This window comes from Empidonax traillii, unplaced genomic scaffold, assembly GCF_003031625.1.
Source record: "Empidonax traillii isolate 1590-97213 ecotype Southwest subspecies unplaced genomic scaffold, ASM303162v1 scaffold1437:size147607, whole genome shotgun sequence".
NCBI classification, from domain to species: Eukaryota; Metazoa; Chordata; class Aves; order Passeriformes; family Tyrannidae; genus Empidonax; species Empidonax traillii.
Genome location: NW_020956630.1, coordinates 95,208 through 111,666, shown reverse-complemented (window position 1 = coordinate 111,666; position 16,459 = coordinate 95,208). Strand labels below are relative to the sequence as shown.

Here is a 16,459-nt window from a genome sequence, read left to right as displayed (position 1 = left end):
CCCCAAATACCTGACACCCCCCCAAATCTCTCCTTGTAACCCCCATCATGACCTTCCCTCACTCTGACACCTCACCTGATGCTGCCTCTACAACCCCCCCTCCACCCCCGTGAACACCCACCTCCATTGTGACCCCTGGCCCTCCTGACCCCCGCCGTGCCCCCTGTGAACCCCCTGACCACCCCCATGCCCCCCAGTTTGCTGTCCTGCTCAGCATTATCTTCCTGGTGGAAATCGCCGCTGCCATCGCCGGATACGTCTTCAAGGACAAGGTGGGCACATGTGGGACAGGGACACAGCCCCCCCCGGGTCCTGGGGACCCCCCCTCGGCTCTGGTGTGACCCACATCCCCCCCCAGGTGCGCTCGGTGCTGAACGAGGGGCTGCAGGAGGCCATGCACAAGTACGGAAAGGACCCAGCGGTGACCGAAGGGCTGGACGACCTCCAGAGGAACGTGAGTATCCGGGTGGGGGTGCCGGGGGGATGTCCAGCCCGCCCTGACCCCTCTTCTCCTCTCAGTTCAACTGCTGTGGGGCCATCAACTACACGGACTGGGCCAACATCGAGCAGTTCCAGGCCAATGACACTGTGCCCAGGTCGTGCTGCCGCGTCAACACCACCACCTGCAACATCCACCCCAGCCCTGCGACCGTCTACGCCAAGGTGAGACCTCCCCCTCCCAGACCCCCCTGCCATGCCCTGGGCGGGTCCTGAGCCCCCTGACCCCCCCTGTGCCCCCCAGGGCTGCGTGCAGAGCATCGAGGGGTGGATGAAGAAGAACATCCTGGTCGTGGCCGCAGTGGCTCTGGGCATTGCCTTCTTTGAGGTGGGATGTGGGGCTGAGACCCCCAGTGTGGGGCTGAACCCCTGCAATGTGGGGCCTTCTCAACACCCCTGCTATGGGACTGCTCCCCAACCCCTCTGGAGTGGGACTGACTCCTCCCTGCTGCCCCATGTGGGACTGATTCCCCTTTTTCCCCCCCCAGATCCTGGGCATCATCTTCGCCTGCTGCCTCATGAGGGGCATCCGCAGCGGCTATGAGGTCATGTAGCCACCCCAACACCCCCAGAGGTGCTCTGGGGTCCTGGGGGGTCCCCCTCGGCTCTGCCAGAGTGGGGTCCATGTGCCAACATCCCCCCGAGGGTTCCCTGCTTGGGGGGACTGGGGAGTGTTCCAGGTGTGGAAATAAAGAGAAAAAGCTTCTGTAGAGCTGAGTGTGCCCCTTGGGAGTGGAGGAGTGTGGAGGTCCCTCGGGGTGGGACAAAGACCCTCCTGGGTGGGGGCCCCATGTGCCGTGTCAGAGTCCCCAAGTTCCCATGTGTCACTGTGATGTCCCCAGCAGTCCCCAAGCAGGCTGGGGGGTTTATTCACTACCCTTGGGGGGTTCTCACAGCCCTATGGGGCTCTGGGGGCTCTCTGGGCCACCTCAGTGACCCCAACAGTCCCTGAGTGCCACCTCAGTGACCCCAACAGTCCCTGAGTGCCACCTCAGTGTCCCCAAGTGCCCATGTGCAACCTCAATGTCCCCAAATCCCCAAGTGCCAACAGCCCCCAACAGCCCCCGAGCAGGCAGGGGTCAGGCCAGGGGATTTATTCACCACACTTTGGGGGCCTTGCCGCCTCCAGAGGGAAGTCGGGGGGGGGGGGTCTAACGGACACGGTGGGCCGGCTTGGGCAGGATGGTGGCCAGGACCAGATCCACGATGCAGGAGGGCAGGTAGGAGGCTGGGAGCCAGAGCAGCTTCGCATCCCAGCCCGCACTGTAGCGGGTCCGGGGGTGTCGCGCCCCCAGCGCATGTTCAATGCACCCTGTGACCTTGGTCAGGTCCCCGTCACACATCAGGGTCATGATGAACCTCTGCACCTTCAGGTCTGGGGAGTGTGAAAAAGGAGGGTCAGGAAAGGGGGAACCAAGGCAGAGATGAGCTGGTGCGCCTGGTGTAGCATCGTGTGGATGCAAAGGATGCAGGAAATGGGGCTGGTGTGGAAGGAAACTGAGGCAGCTCAGGGGGATGAGGGAGAAAAGGGTTCAGGAGGAGGGAAATTGAGGCAGAGCCCTCTGCCCACTCACACTTACAGCAGCCCCCCCCTTCCCCCCTCACAGTTTTGGAAGCCCCCTATCCCCTCCCATTTTTGAAAGAAGTCCTCCCTTCACCCACATTTTTGGAAGAAGTCCTCCCCATAGCTGAGCCGTGTCTCGGGTGCCAGGCGCTCCCAGAGCTGCTGCAGCGATGCCTCGAGGACGTCAAGGTTGGTCACGGCCGTCTTGAAAAACCCGGGCTCGACAATGCTCACCTTGACCCCAAAGTGGTACATGTCCCTTCTGGGGGACACAGGAGGAATCAGGGGGGCTCTGGGACACCATGGGGGGGGTCAGGGTGAGTGGGGGCTCCAGGGCGGGTGGGGCCTGGCACACACCGCAGGCTGTCGGAGAAGGCCTCGACGCAGTACTTGGACATGCAGTAGCCGCCGCCGTTGGCTGAGACCCGGCCCAGGACACTGGATGTGTTGACCACCCGGCCCCGCGCCCGTTTGAGCAGTGGCAGCAGCTGTAGCGTCACCTCGATGGCCCCGAAGGTGTTGACGGCCATGACCCGTCGATAGTCCTCGATGTCCATCCACTCCGTGGGGCCGATCGGGTTGGCCACTCCAGCATTGTTCACCAGCCCGAACAGGCCTGTGGGGGGCAGGGGGTGTGGTCCCCCTGCCATGGCCCTGCCCCAGGGCACCTCCTCCGGGACCCCCATCCCATCCCCGGTGTGCCCTGGTGGGACCCTCCCTCCATATCCCTGTGCCTCCCTCAGGACCTCCATCCTGCCTCCAGGGTGCCTTGGCAGGACCCTCCCCTCTGTCCTGTCCCATGGCTGTCCCTGCTGGGACCCCCCCCATCCTGTAGCCCATCTCTGGGGCTCCCCACAGCACCCCCCCGCCCTTCACCTTGGGATGCCCTGGTGGGATACCCCCCCCCGCCACGTTGCACTCTTTAACCCCTCGTGGGGAACCCCTAATCCTGCCCCGTAGCCCCTCCCTGGGGACTTCATCCTCCCTGAGGACCCCTCAGGTCCTGTCCCACCCCACAGCCCCTCCCTGTGCCCCCCACCCCCCGTGCCCCCCTTGTCCTCACCTTTCTCTCCCACCTCTGCCCTCACCCACTCCCCAGCCCTGCGGATGCTGTCAGAGCGGGTCACATCCAGCAGGGTGGTCCGGAGGTGGCCCCCGCAGCTCCTCTGGAGGCTCTCGGCGCCGTGCGGGGTCAGGCAGGCAGCGAGCACTCGGTAGCCCCTCCGGCTGAGCCGCCGGGCCAGGAGGTTGCCAAAGCCGCTGTCACAGCCCGTGATGAACACATGCTTGTCCTTCACCGAGGGCAGGGTCCGGTGGTCTCGCACGAGCCAGCCCAGCACCCAGGCCAGGGCGGCCAGCACCACGTACAGCCACATGGGGGGGCCTGCAGGGCGGGGGAGCTGTGGGACCCTCGCCAGGACCCCCCTGCAGCCTGGGTGGAGCCTGGATGGACCCCCACCCTGCCCCAGTGCCACCAGCACCACATACAGCCTTGCACCAGGGCAGGGGACTGTGGGACCCCTGCCAGGACTCCCCCTGTGCCCCAAGAGGAGCCCCAAACCCTCACCCCTCATTTAGGGTTGCCCACTCTGGCCCCCCCGGGGGTCTGGCCCCCCTGAGGTGGAGGGTGGGCAAAGGGGGGCACTCAGTGCCCAGGTGCTTCAGGGCACACGGGTGACCCCGGGGGCGTCCCTGTCCCCTCCAGGGTAGTGTTTGGTCCCCCCAGGCCCCCTGCTCAGGGGGGGTGGGCCTCCCAAGCCCCCCGTGGTCCCTGACCCACCTCCCCGCGGCCAGGCCAGGCCCGCAGGCGGCCAAGCCTGGATTAACCGGTCGTGCGTCACCACCTGGGCTGGACCCAGCGCCAGGGGGGGTTCTGGGGGGGCCCCACCACGGCCCCTTCTGCAGCAGGAGCGACCCCTGGGGCCCTCCCAGACCCCCCACCCCTCGTGGAGAAGGGAGCCCCAAGGGGACCCCTGTCCAGGAGCCCCGTCTGAGGGGTTTTGGGGGTGTCAGGACCCCTCACTGCTTGTTGGGAATTATGAACCTGCTGGGGTGGGAGGGACCCCCTTTGCCACCCTCAGGTTTGAGGGGGGACATTAAAGGGAGGGGACAGTCTGTCTTGTGTCCCCAGAGCCAGGGGGGAGTTGTTCCCCCTTCCAGAAGGCCCGAGGGGGTTTGACAGGTGTCAGGACTCCCGTTGCTCCCCATTCTCATGTTTAGGGGGACACCAAAGGGCGGGAGGACACTGTCTTGCACCCCCAGAGCCGGGCGGGGGGTGGGCAGGAGCCCCCACCCACCCTGGACAAACTCTCCTCACCCAGCCCTGGGACAGAACCCCCTCTCTGGTCAGAAACCCCCTGGAAGACCCCCATGGGTCAGGGTGCAAAGGGGGGTCCCCACCTACCTCTTGAGGGCACAGGGCTCCAGGCGCTGCTCTGGCCACGGCGCAGGGGCTGAGTGTGGTAAGGGGGGTCCCGTGAGAGCTGGGGAGGTGGGGGGGGGGGGCCATGGCTGCTCCTCCCTGTGCCCAGCACGGCCAAAGGTCTCGGTGGGCTGAACTCCCTCCCCCGCAACACTCCGGGGGAGGGGGGGGCTTGAGCAGCTCTGGGGGTGCTGGGAGACCCCCTCCCGTTGTTGGGGGACCCTCCCCATGGAGGAAGCCCTGCCCACAGAGACCCTGGGACCCCCTCCCAGCCCTGGGGGATGGGGGGCCATCACCCCCTCCCCTCGGGGATTAGATCCCTCCCAGCCCTTGGAAATAGGGGGGGCATCACCCAGAGGCCCCCCCCCCCGAGGGGATTTAGAGCCCAGAACGGGCCCTTTGTCCGGAGCAAAAAGGAGCCTCTGAGCCAAGTTAAGCACTAAGGAGGATGAGGTGGCTTAGGGGGAACCAGGGGGGCCTGTACCAGGGTCCTGCCGGTGCCTGGCCCGGCCCCCCACTCCCCTGAGCTCCCCACACTTTATTCCACCCATTCCCAGGGCTGGGGGCCCCGGGTACACTCTAGGACCTGCTGCTGCAGGACCCCCATCCTGTGCCGGGAGCAGCCGCAGTGCTGGGGGTCCCAGGGATCCCTCAGGAGCAGGAGGAGGGCTGGAGCTGCCCCTTGTAGACATACTCGAGGGCGGTGGCGATGGTCCTCATGTCCATCTCGATGCTCCGTGCCCAGTTCTCCACATCACCAATCTCCTGCGGGACAGGGGGGCCTGGAGGTTTGGGGGGATCCCATGGGGGCCCAGGGATTTGGGGGGTCCCATGGTGGAGGGAGGGCTTGCAGGGATTTGGAGCGTCTCTGCCCCTCCCTCTGGCAAATGCAGACCCATAGGGCTGGTGAGACTCCCTGGGTGCTCCCTGAGACCCTCCGGATTCTGCTGGGATGCCCTGGTTGCTGCCTGAGACCCCCTAGATGCCACCCAGGACCCCCTTGATGCTGCCCAAGACGCCTTGGTGCTGCCCACCCACTCCAGCACTAACCCAGGAGTCTGGGGGCTGCATCCCCCCCCCCCAAAGACCACAGGGGACCTTTCCCCCCTGTCCCAGTGCCCCATCCCCTCATTCCTCAGTGCCCCAACTCAGTCCCAGGGATGTCCCAGAGTGACTCCCTCCCTGTGGCAGGTCGGGAGTGGGATCTCCCCCAGGGGCCGTGGATTTTGGAGAGGGGTCTCCCACCTTGAGGGCCTGATTGAAGTTCTCCACCATGGAGATCCATTGCCCCGTCTGCCGGGCAAACTGGGCCGCCTGCACCTGCAGGGTTTTCACCTCCTGGTCCAGTTTGCGCTGGTTCACGTAGGCCTGGGCCACCCTAGGGGGGCACGGGAGGGGCTAGGCCATGGGGTCCTGCCCCAACACCCTCCAGGGCAGGGGTAGCCCCCGAAAAGGGACAAAGAGCTGGGAAGAGGTTGGGGGGGGTGGTGTTGGGCAGGGTTTTGGGGGGGAAGGGGTGAGGGGGATCTTAGGGGGGGGCCCCAGCTGGGGGCTTGGGGGTTCTGTGAAGCTGGAAGTCCCTGGGAAGGAAGGCCTGCAGGGCTCGGGGGTCCCCAGGCAGGGGTTTGGGGGTCAGGGAGTCCCCAGAGGGGGTTTGGGGGTTCCCAGCCGTGGTTTGGGGGTCCCTAGGGGGGCTGGGGATGCGGGGGTCCCTGGTCAGCTGTCCCCAGTCCGGGGGTTGCAGGCTCACCCCACATTGAGATGATCGACCAGGGCCTCTGTGAGGCGCGTGGCGGCCGCGATCGCGTCCCTTCGGCGCCGCTCTGTGTGGGGATGGGGGGGTCACACACACACATAAGGCAGGACCCCCAAACCCCCGCGACCCCGTGACGTCAGTATGCTCGTGCGTGACGTCATCGCGACACTACTCCCCTCCCGCTTCCCTCCTTGACGGACAGCGGCGCCAACCAATGGGACGCCGGCCCATGGTGAGCGGCAGGTGCCGCAGCCAATGGCGGGCGGGGCCGTCGCGGGCGCCATGGTGACGGGGGCGGGGCTCACCCTGCAGCTCGCGCCGCTCGCTCTGCCGGGCCTGGTGCTCCTTCAGCAGCCGCGACAGCATGGCCGGGACACGTGACCGGGACATGTGACCGTGACGTCACCCACACGTGATTCCCCAACCGGCACGTGACACAGAGCGTGGGGACACGTGACCGGGGGGCTATGGGGGGCTGTGGGGGGCCAGGGGGTTGGAGGGACTATAAGGGGTCTGTATGGGGGACTGGGGGGGGGCTATGGGCGATTGAGGGGAGTCTGTAGGGGACTGGGGAGGTCTAGAGGGTCCTGCACTCCAGGGGCTGCTGGAATGACACCCCCCCACACACACACACACTTTTCCTCTCCAGGTGTTCCCGAGTGGGAATTCCCGCCCTGCCACTCCCTTCCCGGCCCTGAATCCTCGGGAATTGTTCCGCTCAGGGAGGGACTGGAGCCGGAGCCGCCGCCAGGAAAGTGCTCCTGGAATTCCTTCAGGAGAGCCGGGAGGGGGGGGCTGCCAGAAAAAACATTGGGGTCACCCTGGGAGCCGGGGAAGGGAAGAGGAGCGGGAGGAAGGACATACCCTTCCCTTGGGGAGGAGGAGGAAGGATGAGGAAAGCAGAAGGATTCAGGAGCCCCAGAACTGGGAGGATAATAAGGAGGAAGATCCTGTTGTTCCCTCAGGCTGAGCAGGGGGAGGAAGGATGAGGAAGGCATAAAAGCCGGGGTTCAACAGCCCCAGAGGATGATGAGGATGAGGAGGAGGAAGATCCATCATTCCCTCGCGTTGGGGAGGGAGGATGAGGACGGTGAAGTGGGGAGGGGGCTCAGGGTCCTGCAGCTCTCGGTTCCTCATCCCCGCGGTGCCGCTCCCAGTTCTTCCAGCAGGGACCTGATGGAATTCCCGCAGAACCCGAGTGCGAAACGTGGCCGGAGATAAACCCGGGAGGGTAAAAATAATCCCGACTCCGGTTCCAGCCCCGCCGAGCCCCGGGAGCGGCTCCGGGATCGATCCCGGGAGCCAAGGAGTTTTGGGACTGGGGGGAGAAACTGTCGGGATTCCTCTTCCCCCCCCTCCCCCTCCATTCCCGAGATTGGCTCCGGGAGGGTCTCGGCGAGGTTTGGGGTGGGCAGGGACCGCCGTTCCCGGCAATTCCTGCCCCGCCTTCCGCAGGAACGGGAGGTCAGTGCCCGGTGGGGACCTTGCAGGGGACAACTGACCCTCGCCCAGGTGCCACAGGGGGGTGACACCTCTCCAGGTGCTCATCCCGTTGCGAATGTGCTGATGGGGAGCTGCTCCCGTCCCTCTCCCCGTCCGCCGACGGTGCTCCGGGGGGATCCCGGATTCTTGGATCCCACCCAGCCCTTCCCAGAGTTCGCGGAGAGTGTCCCTCCCTCCTTCCCTCCCATCCCTGCCCCGCCCCAGCGCCGCTCCCATCTCCGCTCCCCAGGGAGCGCTTCCCTGTCGCCCACTCGGAGCTCCCGATCCCATCAAAGCCTTGGCCGCAGTCCTGGAGCTGTGGGAGCGGGATGAGCGCGGCCCCAGTTGCTCCCTCTGTGCGGGCGGTGGGAAAGGGGGGGGGGGAAACAGCCCCACGAGCCTCATGCTCCATGTGCACATCCTTTCACTTTTTGGGACGCTTGTCCCAAAAATAACCCCCTGAAGATGGGACGGACGGGATGGAGGCTTCGTGTCCAGGGATGCCGAGGTGGGACGAGGTCGTGGGACAGTTTTGGGGTTGGAAATCCCCATCCCAAAGGATCCCTGGGCTCTAATCAGGAGCAGCTGCTGCCTCCAGCACATCTTCAGGAACGGGGGGAGCTCCAGGCCGGGACCCCCAAGGATCCATCCCAGAGCTCGAGTTCAGCTCATTTTGAGGGAAAAGAGCCTCAGGAGCTCATATCAGGCAAGGTTTGGGTTGTTACTCCTTGGAGCAGATTTGGGGGTCTCCTCTGTGCCATCACCACCCCAAATCCTGGTTTATCCCTCTTCTCGACGTCCTTCCCAGTTATCCAGCACATCCTCTTCCCTGGGGAACCTGCCAGGGGGGCAGGAGGCCAAGTAGCCCCCTGAGAATGGGTCTATTCCCGTCCTCCGCTCCCAGGCTGTTCCCACGTCCGAGAAGGGATTTGGGCTGGAAAGTGGGAAGAGTGTGGGGGGATCTGAGAGGGGGAAATGGGGGCACAGACCCTCCTGGGCCTGCTCTCGTGCCCCCCAGAGGTGGGGAGGAGGAGCTGGGGGTGCTTCCAGTGGCACTGGAGCTCATTCACATGGCCCTGGCAGCTCCCAAATATCTCTTTGGAGAGCAGATAAAAATAGCCAGGGAGCTGGAAAACATGACAACTCCCTCCAGTCCCCCCCCAAAAATGGCTGTGGGGTGCCTGGGGCCAAGCTGGTGTCACAGCTGCTCCCAGGGATTCTGGCACCACTGACCCCCCATGTCCTGGATGATGTCGAGGGTCCTGGCACTGCTGACCCCCCATGTCCCCCCAGGAGCCCACACGGGCACCAGCCCCTTCAGAATGGGGGTGTGGGACCCTCTCCTCCTGTTTTTGGGGTTCAGACGGTTCTTCTGCTCCCAGTCCAAGGATGGAGGTGGAAGGGGGACCTCAGAGGGGCTGTCCTGGTCCTCCCCCCCTCCGTCTGCTGTGTCCCACAATACTGGGATATCGCTGCAGGTAGTGGGGTACCAGAGTTTTGGGATCCCTCCCACCCACACAACCCTCTACTGCCCAGTGATGGGCAGTGGTTTGGGGCTGGGAGACACCGGGGGGGGGGTCCCTAGTGCCCCTGGGACTCTGCCGAGTGGGGGGAGGTCACTGTGTACCCCCGTTGGACCCCTGATGAGTGTGGGGTGCATGGGCTGTGGGTGCAGCCCCTGTGCTGTGGGGTGCAGTCAGTCCCACATGGATGCCGCACCTGCCACACGGAGCTGTCCCTACCACACGTGTAGCGATGCTCAGCCCCATGCCGGGGTGGGACTCCCGGGGGATTCCCATGCGCGGGCGGGCGGGGCCGGGGCCGAGCCCCCTCCCCGGGACAGTCCGGGCTCCTCCCGCGGGCGGCGGAGCGGCGTGGCCGGGGCGCGGTGGCGAGATGGAGGGTCCCCGGGAACGCTCCCGGTGGCGGTGCCGGTGGCTGCCCTGGGTCGCCCTGCGGCTGCTCGCCGTCGCCGCCTTCAACCTGGACGGCAGCAGCCCCGTGCTGAAGGACGGCGAGCGGGGCAGCCTCTTCGGGGCCGCCGTGGCGCTGCACCGGCAGCTCAGCCCCGAACCGGCGGGCTGGTGAGTGCAAGGGGCCGGGAGTGCGACCCCCGGGGATGGGGGAACCGGTCACCTGGGGTGGGGGCACCCCACCTCGGGGATGGGGCGGACCGCAAGTCCCGGGACTGGGGGGGATCTGGTGCTCCGGGACTGGAGGGCTGGAGCAGGACCGGGAGTCCCGGCTCCGGGAGGGACGTGGGCTGGGCGAGCCCGGGAGCCGGCAATGGGAAGGATAGGAGCCCTGAGGCTGGAGGAACCGGAGAGCAGGGCTGGGGTCCTCGGGATTCTCGGAGGGTCCGATCCACCCACCCACCCAGACTGCAGCCCCGAGGGGACGGGAACAGGCGCAGAGTCACCGCCTGCGCGGCCAGGGATTATTCAGCATTAACCGGGGACGGGGACTGGGGGGGCTGTTGGGGGGGTTTGGGGGGCCATCGCTGCATCCCTGGGGTGCTCGGGTGGATGGACCCCCCCGGCTGGGACCCCCAGGCCGTGACCGCGGCCTCCCCCGCGGCCGCTGCGGCGAACGCCCACCCGCGGCTGCCGAGACCCCCGTCACGGCCCCGTGTCCCTGTCCCCGCGTCTCCCAGCCCCCGTGTCCCCGTGTTCCACAGCCCGTGGGGCTCCCCATGTCCCCTTGGCAGCCCCCGGGATCCTGCCGGGGGTCTCAGCACCGGAGAGCCCCTGAGCTGGCAGGTCTCTGGGCAGTGTCACCGTCGTGTGCCCCCCTCTTGCCCCCCTTTCCCGACCGTCCCCGTGCCCCCGGTGGCGCCGTTGTCACCGTTGTCACCCGACTCCCTCACGCTCCACGTTCTTGGCGCCGAGGGCGGTTTTTGGCTCCCGGTGGCCGCTGCGGATGTTTGCGGAGCCGCGCTGGGCTCGGTCCCACCGGCCCCGCACCCGCAGCCCCCACCCATCCCCCGGTGCTCCCCGGTCCTCTCGCAGGGTGTCTTGGCCCGGCTCCGGGGGGCACCCGGTGCGTCCCTGTGCCTCCCTCCTTTTTTGGGCATGTTGCTGCGGGGTTATTTTGAGTGAATTCCAGTTTATTTTTACCGGCTCTGCCTCTCTGCCACCCCCCGGGGCTCGGCCGTGTCCCCAGGCCACCAACCCCTCCGGGGCAGGCGGGCCGGGGGTGGCTGCAGGTGCCCTGTGGCCACCGAGGAGCCCCGGGTGGCACCGGACTTGTCCTGCGGAGTGTGACCATTCGGGGACCCCGGGGTGGTGGTCTGGGGGGGGTTCAGGGTGCCCCCAACGCTGTTGTCTCGGGGACAGTCGGGGAGTGCCGGGGGGGATCCGGATGTGCGTCCCCCCTGCACCCACCCGTGCACTGAGCTGCGGCCGAGGCCTGGGAACGGTGCTGGGGCAGCAGCTGCTCGGCTGGGCTGGCATAGCCCGGGCACGGGGACATCGGTGTGGGCGTGTGACGGCTCCGGGGGGCCCCCGGTGGGGCTCTGGGCAACTGACGGGGGTCCGTGCCCTGCCAGGCTGCTGGTGGGGGCCCCCCAGGCGCAGGCGCTGCCCAGCCAAGGTGCCAACCGGACCGGGGGTCTCTTCGCCTGCCCGCTGACCCCCGAGCTCTCCGACTGCTGGCGGGTGCCCATCGATGAGGGAGGTGAGCTGTGCTCCCCGGGGAAGGTGCAGGGGGTCCCGGCGGGGCTTTCCGGCGGGGCTAACCCTCCTCACTGTGCCCACAGTGGACCCGCAGCGGGAGAGCAAAGAGAACCAGTGGCTGGGGGTGAGCGTGAAGAGCCAAGGAGCCGGAGGGAAGATCGTGGTAGGTGCCGAGGTGGGAGGCAGGGGGCACTGGCAGCTCTGGGGGAGGGGGCCCGGCACCCCGTGACCCCTCTGGGTGCCCCCAGACCTGCGCCCATCGGTACGAGGTGCGGCACCGGGTGCGACAGCCGCTGGAGACGCGGGACGTGATCGGGAGGTGCTTCGTGCTGAGTCAGGACCTGCGGGTGCGGGACGAGCTGGACGGTGGCGAGTGGAAGTTCTGCGAGGGGCGGCCTCAGGGCCACGAGCGCTTCGGCACCTGCCAGCAGGGCCTGGCGGCCGCGTTCAGCCCCGACCGCCGCTACGTCCTGCTCGGGGCCCCCGGCACCTACAACTGGAAGGGTGAGGGGGGCCGGGAACTCCCCGTAGGGGCGAGGGGCTGCCCAGGAGAGGGGGATGTGGGGTGTAGGTGGGTCCTGCTCAGAGCCCCGGGCATGTACAACTGGAAGGGTGAGAGGGCAGCCCGGATGCCTCCCCAGCGGATGAGGGGCTGCGTGTGTGAGGGGTGTGAGTGCAACATCTGCCTGGGCAGGTGGGCTGGGTGTGCACATATTGTATGCAGATGACCCTGCGCGTGGAGCAGCTCAACCAGAGCCCCCTGGAGCAGGAGTGTCCCCGTGCTGTCCCCGAGGGCCCCCCCTGCCCCTCTCACCCCCGGCCCCCGCAGGGACCCTGCGCGTGGAGCAGCTCAACCAGAGCTCTCTGGACCTGCTGCGCCCGGACGCCGGTCCCTTCGAAGCGGGGGGGGAGAAGGACCAGGACCCCTCGCTCATCCCCGTGCCCGCCAACAGCTACTTCGGTACGGGGGGGCCCGGCCCGGGGGTCCCCTCCGGCTGCCGCGGCCCCCGCACCCCCCGCGTGCCCGCCCTGACACCCCCGCCCCCCCCCCCAGGGCTGCTCTTTGTGACAAACATTGAGAGCGCCGCCCCCGACCAGAGGGTCTTCCGGACCCCCCAGCCCGGCGAGAGGGTCCCCGGCGCCGCCCCCGACGTGGCCCACAATAGCTACATGGGTTCGTGTGTGCCACGGCTGTGCCACGCGTGTGCCATGTGTGTGCCATATGTGTGCCGTGTGTGCCCTCCCTGCAGCGTGTCCTGTGCTGTGTCACCCATGTCACCCGTGGGGACAGACCCAGGCTCTGGGGGCCCTGTGGGAGCACGTGTGCACACACATGTCACCCTGCACATACATGTCCCCTTTCTCATATGTCCCCGTGCACACGTGTCATTCTGGGTATGCGTCCCCCCCAAACACACGCACATCCCCCCAGCACACACTTGTCCCCAGTCCTGGGGATTGCCCCCATCCCCCCTCACATCCATGTCCCCACACACACCTCTCTCTCTCTTTGCACCCCCCCGCACATGCAGTCGTGCACATGTGGCCACAGCCCCCCCGCACACCTCCCCCGTCCTGTGTCCATCCCCTCACACCTCCCATCTCTGTCCCCTCCCATTCCTTGTCCCTCCAGCCCTGTCCCCTCAATCCCAGTGTCCCCAATCCCTGTGCCCCCATTCCTGTCCCCCCCCACCCGCGTCCTGTGTCCCGTCACTGTGTCTGGGCTGTGCTGGGGTCACTGCCAGGCTGGGGGAGGGTGGTCAGAGCCCGGGGGACGGATCCCTGAGCCTGGCGTGTCCCCCTAGCACCCCCCGTCCCCCTGCTTGTCCTCCCGGCGATGTTTCTGCATGGGGAGGGGTGCACGGTTTGCGGGGAGGGACGGCTGGAGCCTGGCTGGGGGCTCGAGGGGGCTGTTGGGGGGCTCAGGCGGCCGTAGGGGCTGCGGGGGCTGCACTCTGCAATAGCTGCATGTGGGGAAGGGGCTCTCCCCGCTCTCTCAGCCCAAAATCTGCTGCTCTGGTCCCAAAATCTGCCCTTTTCTACCCCAAACATTCCCTTCTGGCAATGCTGGGGGGCTGCTCCTCGCTTCCCCCAACCCAACAGGCTCCGCTCCCCACCCGAGCTGGGGGAAACCCCAGATCCTGCCCTCCCCAGGCAAGAAGAGCAGGGACACTGAGGTACATAGGCCCCCCATTCCCACCAGAGGAATCCCCCCATTCCCAGGAGCAAAATCCCCCCATTCTCCCCATTTCCATCAGAGGAATCCCCCCACTCACCCCGTTCCCATGAGGGGAATCCCCCCATCCCCCTCCATTCTCACGAGGGGAATCCCCCATGCCCACGGGGGTCCCAGACGGCTCGAGCCGAGAGAGAGGGTGGGACGGACAGATGGACGGGCCGCGGGGGCGTTCCAGGATCCGAGTGGGCACCAACCCTCTCCCCCCTCCCCGAAGGGTTCTCCGTGGACTCGGGCGCGGGGCTGACGCGCCGGGGGGGATTGAGCTTTGTCACCGGCGCCCCCCGCGCCAACCACACCGGGGCTGTGGTGATCCTGCGTCGTGACAGCGCCAACCGCCTGGTGCCCGAGGCGGTGCTGCCCGGGCCGCAGCTCAGCTCAGCCTTCGGGCACGCCCTGGCCGTGCTCGACCTCAACAGCGACGGGTGAGTGCGGGGGGACCCCCCGTGAGATTCCCCCCCGGACAGAGTCCAACCCGGGATCCTCTGTTCCCCAAGACCTCCCATCCCCAGACCCCTGAGTGCCCCCAGGCTGAGGACCCTGCCCATTCCCAAGGACCCCTCAATCCCTGGGATCCCCCACCCCCGGGACCCCCATCCCTAAGTGTCCCCCCCGATCCCCAAGGACCCCCCAATCGCTGAATCCCCTAAAAATCCCAGTGCCGTGTCTGGGGGCACCGGGACACTTTGGGGGGCTCAGGGGGGGTGACAGACCCATGTTCCCTCAGGTGGATGGACCTGGTGGTGGGGGCCCCCCACTTCTTCGAGCGCCAGGAAGAGATCGGGGGGGCTGTTTATGTTTACATCAACCCCGGGGGGCTCTGGGACAATGTGACCCCCCTGCGGCTCAACGGCACCCGGGGGTCCATGTTCGGAACTGCCCTGAGCGCAGCCGGGGACCTCAACCACGATGGGTTTGAGGGTGAGGGGTTTTGGTGGGGCTTAAGGGGCATTTGGGGTCCTCAAGGGCCTCAACTATGACAGATTTGAGGGTTTGGGGATTGGGGGGGGGGGGGGGAATTGGGGTCTCCAAGGGCTGGGGATGATGGCACTGGAGACCTCAACCATGGTGGGGTTGAGGGTGAAGGGAGGGTTCAGTGGGGCTCTGGGGTCCTGCCAAAGCAGGGGGATAGTGGCACTGGGGGCTGCCCCCTCAAGGGTCCCGACAGGGCCCTGTGCCCCCCTCCCCAGCTGCCATTGCCCTTCCAGACCTGGCGGTGGGAGCCCCTTTTGATGGCGCCGGCAAAGTGTTCATTTACCACGGCAGTGCCCTGGGCATCGCAGCCAGGCCGGCCCAGGTGAGCGGGGGGGCGGTGGGGAGGGGGCTGCCCTAGCCAGGGCCCCCCGTGAGGTCCCCTGTCACCCACCGGTGTCCTCAGGTCCTGGACGGGGAGGCCGTGGGGGTCCCAACCTTCGGGTATTCCCTGTCGGGAGGGCTGGACGTGGACGGGAACCTGTACCCTGATCTGCTGGTGGGATCCCTGTCCGACACCGTGGTGCTCTACAGGTGAGACCCTGCCCTGGGACCACCCCTGGGAGCCCCTGGCCCTGAGGAACCCTGAGGCTGAGCATCCCCCCTATCCCCGAGGACCCTCATTCCCAAGGATCTGCCAACCCTGCACTGCCCCCATCCCCAAAGACCCCCCCCAGTCCCACGGATTGGATCCCTAAGGATGCCCCACATACCTGGGCATTCCCCCTCCCTGAGGACCCCCCCATCCCACGACTCCCTCAACCTCTCTCAGAGCATCCCCTGCCCTAGGGGTCCCTGCAGAGCTCGGGGTGCCCTCAGGAGGGGGGTGCCCACTCTAGCACCCCGTTTGCCCCCGCAGGGCCCGCCCAGTGGTCCACGTGTCACGGAACGTGTCGCTGCTGCCCCCCACCATCGACCTGGAGCAGAGCAACTGCCGCCACCGGGAGGGCATCTGGTGGGTGCCCCCGAGCCCCCTGGCACCCCCACCCTGGGTATGGGCCCAGAGGGTCACTATCCCTCCCCCCCGTCTGACCCCATGTTCCTCCTAGCGTGGAGGTCCGAGCCTGTTTCAGTTACACGGCCAGTCCTGCAACCTACAGCCCCCGCCTCGGTGAGACAGCCCCCAGGAGGGACCCCCAGCCCCGGGAGCGTCCCAACCCCGAGTACCCCCAGCCCCATGGACCCCCCCTCCCTGATGCCCCCCCTCTCTGTGTCCCCAGAGCTGGAGTTCGTGCTGGACGTGGACACCGAGCGCCGGCGCCGTGGCCAAGCCCCTCGGGGGTTGTTCCTGAGCCGTGGCCCCACGGACCCTGAGCACCAGCTCTCTGGGACCCTGGAGCTGCCCCGGCAGCACAGCCGGGCCTGCATCACCCCCACCTTCCAGCTGCACGTGGGTGCTCAGACTCAGCCTCACTGCCCTCAGCCTTGGCCTCAGCCTCATCCTCAGCATCCCCATCCCTGTTCCCATTCCCAATCTTCATCCTTCTCATCCCCATTCCTGTCTCCACCTTCATCCTCATCATCCCCATCCTCATCCCCCTCCTCAATCCTACCCCCACGGCCCCCACCAGCTGTGCCAACACCTCCAGATCCCTGAGTGACCCCTGACCTTCCTCCCTCTGTCCTCCTCCTCATCTCTGTGTCCCCCCAGGACGGGATCCGGGATAAGCTGCGGCCCATTGTTGTCACCTTGGCCTATGGGATCCGGGGGCCTGGGGGGCACCGGGGGGGGCGGGGGGCTGTGCTGCCCCCCCTTTCCCCCGCACTCAGCCCCCACCAGCCCAGCACCCACCGCACTGAGGTGGGCACTGCCAGGGACCACTGGCCTGGGGGCCTGTCCCCCCCAGGGGTACCT

The 16,459-nt window shown here is 67.0% G+C and overlaps 5 protein-coding genes across 7 annotated transcripts in view; 3 read left to right on the top strand and 2 right to left on the bottom strand.

Moving 5' to 3' along the window:
• Positions 1–1,142, top strand: part of CD63 (CD63 molecule) — a 3,734-nt gene extending 2,592 nt beyond the window's left edge. The window contains exons 4-8 of the mRNA XM_027907309.1: positions 198–272; positions 359–454; positions 520–663; positions 743–826; positions 987–1,142. Of these exons, the coding sequence (XP_027763110.1) occupies positions 198–272; positions 359–454; positions 520–663; positions 743–826; positions 987–1,052 (465 nt within the window). The 3' untranslated portion in view covers positions 1,053–1,142. The remainder of the gene's footprint in view (positions 1–197; positions 273–358; positions 455–519; positions 664–742; positions 827–986) is intronic.
• Positions 1–16,459, top strand: part of INPP1 (inositol polyphosphate-1-phosphatase) — a 23,407-nt gene that overhangs the window by 5,618 nt on the left and 1,330 nt on the right. The gene's annotated exons all lie outside the window — the stretch shown is intronic.
• RDH5 (retinol dehydrogenase 5) lies at positions 1,565–4,537 on the bottom strand. Of its 2 annotated transcripts, none has more exons than XM_027907307.1 (5): positions 4,467–4,537; positions 3,126–3,446; positions 2,420–2,678; positions 2,161–2,324; positions 1,565–1,873 (listed from the first exon to the last, which is right to left on the bottom strand). In XM_027907307.1, the coding sequence occupies exons 2-5, from the start codon at positions 3,436–3,438 to the stop codon at positions 1,650–1,652; spliced, it is 960 nt and encodes a 319-aa protein (XP_027763108.1). In that variant the 5' UTR covers positions 3,439–3,446; positions 4,467–4,537; the 3' UTR covers positions 1,565–1,649. The 2 variants fall into 2 exon arrangements, with proteins under 2 accessions (XP_027763108.1, XP_027763109.1); XM_027907308.1 differs by having other exon boundaries at positions 1,720–1,873; positions 2,157–2,324.
• On the bottom strand, positions 4,917–6,674 carry BLOC1S1 (biogenesis of lysosomal organelles complex 1 subunit 1). Its single transcript, XM_027907310.1, has 4 exons — positions 6,546–6,674; positions 6,235–6,307; positions 5,730–5,862; positions 4,917–5,249 (listed from the first exon to the last, which is right to left on the bottom strand). Exons 1-4 carry the CDS (start codon positions 6,628–6,630, stop codon positions 5,136–5,138), a joined length of 405 nt encoding a protein of 134 aa, XP_027763111.1. The 5' UTR covers positions 6,631–6,674; the 3' UTR covers positions 4,917–5,135.
• The window catches only part of ITGA7 (integrin subunit alpha 7), a 9,347-nt gene continuing 3,912 nt past the window's right edge, over positions 11,025–16,459 (top strand). Inside the window, exons 1-13 of the mRNA XM_027907302.1 lie at positions 11,025–11,397; positions 11,480–11,559; positions 11,645–11,900; positions 12,226–12,357; positions 12,451–12,570; positions 13,850–14,057; positions 14,360–14,553; positions 14,841–14,929; positions 15,011–15,138; positions 15,464–15,559; positions 15,654–15,715; positions 15,825–15,994; positions 16,256–16,405. Coding sequence (XP_027763103.1) covers positions 12,567–12,570; positions 13,850–14,057; positions 14,360–14,553; positions 14,841–14,929; positions 15,011–15,138; positions 15,464–15,559; positions 15,654–15,715; positions 15,825–15,994; positions 16,256–16,405 — 1,101 coding nt within the window. The 5' untranslated portion in view covers positions 11,025–11,397; positions 11,480–11,559; positions 11,645–11,900; positions 12,226–12,357; positions 12,451–12,566. The remainder of the gene's footprint in view (positions 11,398–11,479; positions 11,560–11,644; positions 11,901–12,225; positions 12,358–12,450; positions 12,571–13,849; positions 14,058–14,359; positions 14,554–14,840; positions 14,930–15,010; positions 15,139–15,463; positions 15,560–15,653; positions 15,716–15,824; positions 15,995–16,255; positions 16,406–16,459) is intronic.